Source organism: Camelina sativa, chromosome 12, assembly GCF_000633955.1.
Source record: "Camelina sativa cultivar DH55 chromosome 12, Cs, whole genome shotgun sequence".
Lineage (NCBI taxonomy): Eukaryota > Viridiplantae > Streptophyta > Magnoliopsida > Brassicales > Brassicaceae > Camelina > Camelina sativa.
This window is the reverse complement of record NC_025696.1, coordinates 27,941,901-27,948,904: the sequence shown is the minus strand read 5'-3', so window position 1 is coordinate 27,948,904 and position 7,004 is coordinate 27,941,901. Positions and strand designations below refer to the sequence as shown.

General features: G+C 35.1%; 3 protein-coding genes across 3 annotated transcripts in view; 1 reads left to right on the top strand and 2 right to left on the bottom strand.

Annotated features, from left to right (window-relative positions):
* Positions 1-1,447, bottom strand: part of LOC104733940 — a 7,047-nt gene extending 5,600 nt beyond the window's left edge. Inside the window, exons 1-2 of the mRNA XM_019233412.1 lie at positions 1,335-1,447; positions 437-627 (exon numbers count right to left, since the gene is read on the bottom strand). Of these exons, the coding sequence (XP_019088957.1) occupies positions 437-625 (189 nt within the window). The 5' untranslated portion in view covers positions 626-627; positions 1,335-1,447. The remainder of the gene's footprint in view (positions 1-436; positions 628-1,334) is intronic.
* On the bottom strand, positions 2,495-5,093 carry LOC104732757 (glycerol-3-phosphate dehydrogenase [NAD(+)] 1, chloroplastic-like). The gene is made up of 10 exons (XM_010452335.2): positions 4,700-5,093; positions 4,348-4,424; positions 4,195-4,267; positions 3,890-4,107; positions 3,703-3,810; positions 3,475-3,576; positions 3,275-3,395; positions 3,128-3,182; positions 2,990-3,038; positions 2,495-2,853 (listed from the first exon to the last, which is right to left on the bottom strand). Exons 1-10 carry the CDS (start codon positions 4,956-4,958, stop codon positions 2,707-2,709), a joined length of 1,209 nt encoding a protein of 402 aa, XP_010450637.1. The 5' UTR covers positions 4,959-5,093; the 3' UTR covers positions 2,495-2,706.
* On the top strand, positions 6,157-6,576 carry LOC104732756. Its single transcript, XM_010452334.1, has one exon. The coding sequence runs from the start codon at positions 6,157-6,159 to the stop codon at positions 6,574-6,576; it is 420 nt and encodes a 139-aa protein (XP_010450636.1).

The window sequence follows — 7,004 nt, the reverse complement described above, 5'->3', positions numbered from 1 at the left end:
CACTTGAATGTTTGCTCACTATTTCCTTGACAAGATCAGGATCGGACTTCATAAGTAATTGTAAATCATCTTCCACCTAAGGAACCAAATGTGAGGAACAGAAAGGGTTTAATAAAACATCTATCAGGCGAAGAATTCAAGAACCATATTATCTCACTTCTTTAAACGTAGGATCCTTAGGAATCACAGACTCTGTTGGTGAGATTGACGGTTTCTTGTTACTCAATTGAGACATCAGATGCATTGATTCAACACGCGACTGCATCTGCAAACGAAAATTGTGTAACTAACATTAATGTCTCTTAATTAAAAGCTAAAGCTAAAGCGTCATCAAACCAAATATGATTTCAAGAATGAGTAAGTGTACCTCCTCAACCTCTGGAATGGAATCCGACACGCACTGCCTTAACAAGGCATTCAACTTCTCCTTTTTGAGATCTGACAACTCAGCTCCTATAATTTCAGTAGAAGACTTGTGAGTAGCCCCATGTTTATGATGAGGGATCATCTCTTCTTGAGACAGGAGGTCTTCTACTTGAGCTCTAAAGTAGCCAAAAAGGTCTTGTCCAGTTCTGCTGCTCTCCAATGAAGGAGGCGTCGTTTCTTCTGCTCTTCTTTTAGTCATAGCTGTTGACAGTTCAGGAGATATTACAAATGAAAATCTCAGAAACAAACCACATGTAGAAAAAAAAGCAAACTCACAATGTTGAGAAATACTAACACTAAACCTACATTGTCTCTGTGTTTAATCACAAAACAAACACACAAATCTTCCCTAAAAACCCAATTTAATTTATAACCACATTCTTGGTTCTGAGATCAACAAGATCAGTTCAAACTATATGATAATTCAAAGCCTAAAACAAAACCTACGAGATATATCAAAATCACTGATTTTAGGGATTGACACAAACACCATGAAAGACTGTAAAATTCCAAATTCTAAGCCCTAAGGTTGAAAAAGAAGCCCAGAAAGCCTAATGCAGCAAGATTTGTGACCATAACATAAGAACATGCAAGTGTTTCACTATTCATCCATCAATTTCACAGATGTAAAAACACTCTAAGATTTCGAAAGATTGATGAAATTTTTATCACAGAGACCTGCAAAAAAAAAACTCGAAAGAAATCGAATCCACCATGAACACAACAGAGAAAGATAGGAATCGTTTCCTATAGGAGCATCGGCGTAACTACACTAGGTTAGGTCCAAGAAAACGAGACGAGACGAGACGAGACGAGCGATTTCAAAACCCCAAGATTGTCTAATTAGCGAGGTTTACTTTCTAGATGCTGAAGAAGAAATGAAAGAGCGAGTAGGAAAAAAAACTCACTGAGTGTGAAATCGGAGAAGTCGCCGGAGATTTAGAATCATGCACCACAGCGGAAAATAGAACAGTGAAGAGGGAACAAAAGTTCCAACGGAATCTTCTCCCAATCTCAGTGATCTTTCTATTCTTTTTAGCTGCGGGTTTTAAAATGCATGCCGTTTTCATGACTGATGGTAAAGAAACTACATGCCGTCTTTGGTGTAGACACGCACATCACACTCACACGTGTCCAACTAGATATATTATTGGGAAATAAAATTAAACAAGTGTAGAGAGAAAAATTCAAAAAACATAGAATTATGATAATTCATGATAACTTTTTTAAAAATAATAATAAAACGACAAAACAGTAAGAAAAACAAAAAAAACAAAAAATAAGCAAAAAGAAAAGAGAGAAAAGTAAGAAGAACAAAATAAGTAAAACATAAGAATAAAATAATAACAAGCAAATGATAAAAAAAAATGTTTAGGTTTGAATTTAAAGACCTTAAAATAATTTACATGATTATGAAGTACACACACAAAAATAAATTAGATGATTCTCTGTGGACTGGAAGCTCAAAGTTGCTGATATCGAAATCACTATCTCCCGCGTTTGTGAGCTGGTAGTCTAGCTATACATGTTCACTATTTGGCTGATGTACGTAGCATCTTGGTTCAATTTCTTTGTTGTAAGTTGTAACCACTATATGATTATTTTTGTCTTAAGTACTTCCCACTGGCCAAGAGAGAAGAGCTTCGTGTAANCTTCGTGTAAGGGCCAAGGGGTGAAAAGCTCTAGGGAAGATCTTCCTGGTGTTTTCATTCCCTTCGAAGGTGATTATGACTTCAGAAAATCAGTTTATATCTTAAGTTATAGCTTTAGTTGAATCCAAAGACTACAAATAATTGTGTCTTGCTCCTCTTTTTTCCTTGCTAATGAAGCATCTAATATAGCTATAACTTATAGCTTTAGATTCTTCATTAGCAAGGAAAAAAGAGGAGCAAGACACAATTATTTGAAATCACAATATTATGATTATATTCAAAAATTCGAAAACTTGGTAACTGAGTCAACTTTGTCCAAGAAGGCCATTGTATTACAAATCCATTTTAAATTATTAAGTCCATAAGAAACTTCAAATTGAAATCAAATTCTAACTTCCCAAAATTTTTCTCCAAAATAGTCAATGTGGAAACATTCAATTTCTTGATAGACAAAAACCGGTACTTGTGCTTACATCATTGAACACATATACGAATGAGCTCCGTGGTATGGATTCGACCCTCACTAGAAGGTTCACTGACTAGTAAACAGTCGCACACAAAAAAACGTTAACCTCTCTACATCAATTCATCAAATCTTTGAAGATGAAGGACAACCAATAGATATATATCAAGCTTTGTGGTCGCGGTAATGGACAATTGCTTCAGGCTGAAGGCGACCAGTGCAGATTTGGTGAACCGTTGAAAAGAGCGGAAACATCTCCACCCATCCACAGTGGTTCAACACCTCGTAGACCTCTCTTGCTGTTGATACCCCCTTTAATAAGCAAAATCAGACATAGACACAGAGAATTTAGGACTAGAATCATCACAAGCAGAATGAAAGATTAAACAGACATAACTAAGAGTACAGTCTCTTCATAAATTTTCTCTATATATATTTGGTGGTTTACCTGTAGCTTTTGCCCTTGTAGCATCTCTGCTTCAAGCTCATCAAAAGACCTGCGACATTTACACCACACAACCATCAAAACACTAACTAGAAGCAGTTAAAGTGAACTGGAGATCAAATTGAATACGAAAGGTAATACCTTTTTCCTCCGCTTTTCGCAAATGCTTCCGCAACTCTTCGGTTTCTTCCTCCTACTGTAATAGTCAGTAAAAGAAGAGTCAAATTGGAATCACTGTAACAATGGACAAAAAGGGCGAAACTAACTCAGGTTTTATTCAGTTCTTACAGCAAGTTGTAATGACATCTGCTACGCCACAGCTCTCGAAGAAAGTACTATCTTTAACAGATGGAAACAGAAGCTTTGAGAGCGCTTTCATCTCTCTTAGACCAATCCTCATGATTGCAGCCTAAACAGATTTAAAAGTAAAATAGCTGGAGATCTCTAGAAACTATGTATGTCTATAAAAAAAATTCATTTTAACTTACCTTTGTGTTATTACCCATTTCCAAACCGTCCACGAAACCCGCTGCAATAGCCACTACATTCTTCAATGTCCCACACAATTCTACTCCTTCCACATCATGGACCTGTTTTTAACACAAGATTCTTTATATGAGGATTTTTTTTTAACAAATTCTGCAATCCTAGATGGTAACGACTTAGCCATTTAACAAACAGGAACAAAACTAAAAAGAAGCATCAAGACTTCTTACCGGTGTGACCATAAAATACGGAGTACTAAACAACTGAACCCATGTGTCTGCTATTTCTCTACTCTCTCTATATCCAACTGTTGCTTCACTAAACTTCTCCACAGCTATCTGTATTACATTATTAGCCAGAGAAATGTAAAAACAGAAGAAATTACCCAAAGTAGTGAAACTGGATCATGTAAAAAACCTCGTTTGCAATGTTTGCGCCCATAAGAACACAACAATTGATACCGAGTTGTTTGGAGATGAGACTTGAGATCATGCAAGGGCCTTCCTTCTTCACTTCCATTCCCTTAACAAGAGATATAGCCTCAACATCTCCTGTGATCTTTCCATCTAGTTTCTTACATATACCATCCATGAACTGATGCGGTGTAACGAAAACCAACATGTTTGCTTCCTTCACTGCATCATCAGTGAGACCCATCAATTTCAAGAATCTAATCCAGATCAATGTAAAGGAGAAAGATTTCATAAGTGAGAGTCACAAACCTGCATTTTCAAGGTCAGGATCCGCAACAACATTTTTTCCTAGCTTAATCCCAGGAAGGTACTTAACATTTTCCTACTCAAGAAACCAATATAAAACAGTGTTTCAAAGAATTGAAAAATCCATCTATATCAAAATCATCCATCTGATCTTACATTGGTCTTGTTGATTACATCAGTGAGCTTCTCACCATTTGGTAGAAGCTCCTCAAACACCCACATCCTCACTTCATCTGAAATTATTGGGTTTCAATCAAAAGATCCATTACAAACCTTTAAAGCATACATCACAAACCCATTTCTTCTTCAACCATTCAAACACTTGAACAATATGAAAGTACAAAAATTTTCCCAAATTTTCAATTTTTAACAGTTTTCTTCGAATAAAAACAAGCATTGAAGATGATAATGACACGAACCCTATTCATCGTATCATATATATATAAGAGAAAGCCACATCAAATTTTCGATTTTGATGAATCAAGGAGGAGCGTCAGAGAGACGTTACCATGGAAAGAAGAGAGCTTGAGGGCATTAGAAGCAATGAGCTTAGCAGCAACACTTCCCCAATTGCCACTACCAACGACCGTAACCTTAGATTTCAAATCATTATTACATTCCCCATTGCCTTGTCGGGATTTCTCAGGAGCAGGAGACATAGCGGCAGAGAGAGAGGAGGATAAACGAGAGGAAGGAAGGGAAGGAGAAGGAGAATGGGAACGTGAAAGGGAGAAGATAGAAGAGAAGAAGAATGATCGGAGTCGCATGGAAGAAGGAGATTTGAAAGGGGGGGACACGTTGAGAGAGAGAGAATGGTACGTGGAGGAGTAATGTCTTCATCAATTCTATAAGCCGCCATGTTTGGATGGTTGGATCTTGGCGATTTGCTCTATGTTTCTACTACTTCCTGATCCTCTCTCTCTTTTTTTTTTTTTTTTTTTTTTTTTTTTTTTCATATATATATTTTTCCTTTTATATTTTTTTAATGTCTTCCAAAAATACTTTATGAAATTAATATGTCACTAAAAAAAATATAATCCGTTCAGTGAAAAAAAAAATTAATCTGTTTACCCAAAAATAAATAATTTCTGATAATGATTAATGAGTTTTCCATAAGTCAATTTGTAACATAATTTTTTTTTAATCAAAACGTTTTAGGGATGTTATTGATTTGTGATTTAAATGTTACCTAGACTATGTTGTTATTCAATCAAAATTTATTAACTCTATTAATGTTTGATGTTATTAGTTTTTATAAAAAATTATCTAAAATTTTTTAAATCTAGAGTTATTGGATTTAGAAGTTAATAAAGTCAATTAAAAAAAAATTGTGTTGTTCAGCTAAAATCAAAGAATCTGTGATTGTTAATAAATTAAATTATTATGTTAATTTTATGCATTTTTATTCATAAAATAAAATCATGAAAATATAGTCAAACTTAAAGAATTGTTTGGGAGGTTTTGCGAGATTACCACTAATCAACAAACTTATATCTAAAAAAAAATCAGAAGTCTCTAACAATGGACACGCCTAATAACAACTCACAATTCAAAGTTGTTTCAAGTCTAAGAACAACTTACGATTCAAAGTTGTCAAGAAAAACAAAAGCAGACGCTAAAAGAAATATTAAACCATATTCTAAAACTGTGAAACAGTATAACATAGAACAGCCTATGATTCAATTTTAGATAGCACAACAAAAACACACTTATAACAAACAAACAAACACCTCGTTTACCGAACACACCATGTTCTCTTAGGTTTAAATTCCCAATTTATTTTTCTTTTCTTTTTTCATTCATCCTCCACAAATTTTCTTTATCGATCTCTCTCTATCTCTCTTAATCTCCAAGATCATCGTACAAAAAAAACAAAATTGTGCCATTTACATATATACTAAATAACCACAAGATCCATTATTAAATTAGAAAGACATCGATTTATACACACAGAGAGATATGTATATGGCTCGACGACATTTCTCTTTTGCAATTCTTCTCATAGGTCTTGCTCTAGCCGGTGGAGCTCATGCTGCCGGTTCATCTTCACCTTCTCCACCGGCGACATCGTCAAATACCACAGAAAAATCTCCTGCCACGACTCTCGACGGGTTTAACTCAACGACGAGCGGTCAAGATTACTCGGACTACGAAGTCCCGATGGATCTAGCGCCGGATGGAGTTGAAGTCGTGGAAGATTACGTGCCAATTACCGTAAACGAAAGTAACGATGAAGACGCTTTAGCTCAACCTGAAGGTGACTCAGATAAGAACACAAATCAGCCTAAGGACTCAGATTCTTCTTCTTCTTCTTCTTCTTCTTCTTCTTATTCTTCCTCCTTCGCCGTCTTTATTGTTGCTGCGGCTGGATTGTTTTTGTTTTGAGGTTTGATATAAATTATATAAACCCGATGTTATTTCGGCTCATAATCCGTTAATTGTATATGCATGCTCATGCAACGTAAATTAATTGAGTTTTTTTTTTCTTTCTTTCGTATTTTTCCGTTATGTATGGTGGCGTTGATCGATCAACTACGTAAATACGGCATGTAACACAATAGAACTGCGTTTGATTATTAGTTGAAAAAAAAAAAGACTTCCTTTAGAGATGTGTACCCGAATCGATTTACACTTGCATAATTTTATGCAATATTATATTAAATTGAGAAATCGGAATCATATCGTTTTGATCATATGAGATGCTAGAAAGAAAAAAACTATTAAGAATTTGATTAATTATTATTTTGCTCTACTCAGCTTATTCTGTTAATTAGTTGACACTTAAACGCTTAAATATTTTGACAACAGAAAAA

What these genes read in the sequence shown, in the direction of transcription:
- LOC104732756 (XM_010452334.1), top strand. Translation starts at nt 6,157, where the DNA reads ATGGCTCGACGACATTTCTCTTTTGCAATTCTTCTCATAGGTCTTGCT.
- LOC104732757 (XM_010452335.2), bottom strand. Translation starts at nt 4,958, where the DNA reads ATGCGACTCCGATCATTCTTCTTCTCTTCTATCTTCTCCCTTTCACGT. An exon ending in GCGAAAAGCGGAGGAAAAAG is followed by an intron (nt 3,039 to 3,127) that starts GTATTACCTTTC and finishes TAAATGTCGCAG; the next exon opens with GTCTTTTGATGAGCTTGAAG. An exon ending in TACAAGGGCAAAAGCTACAG is followed by an intron (nt 2,854 to 2,989) that starts GTAAACCACCAA and finishes TGCTTATTAAAG; the next exon opens with GGGGTATCAACAGCAAGAGA.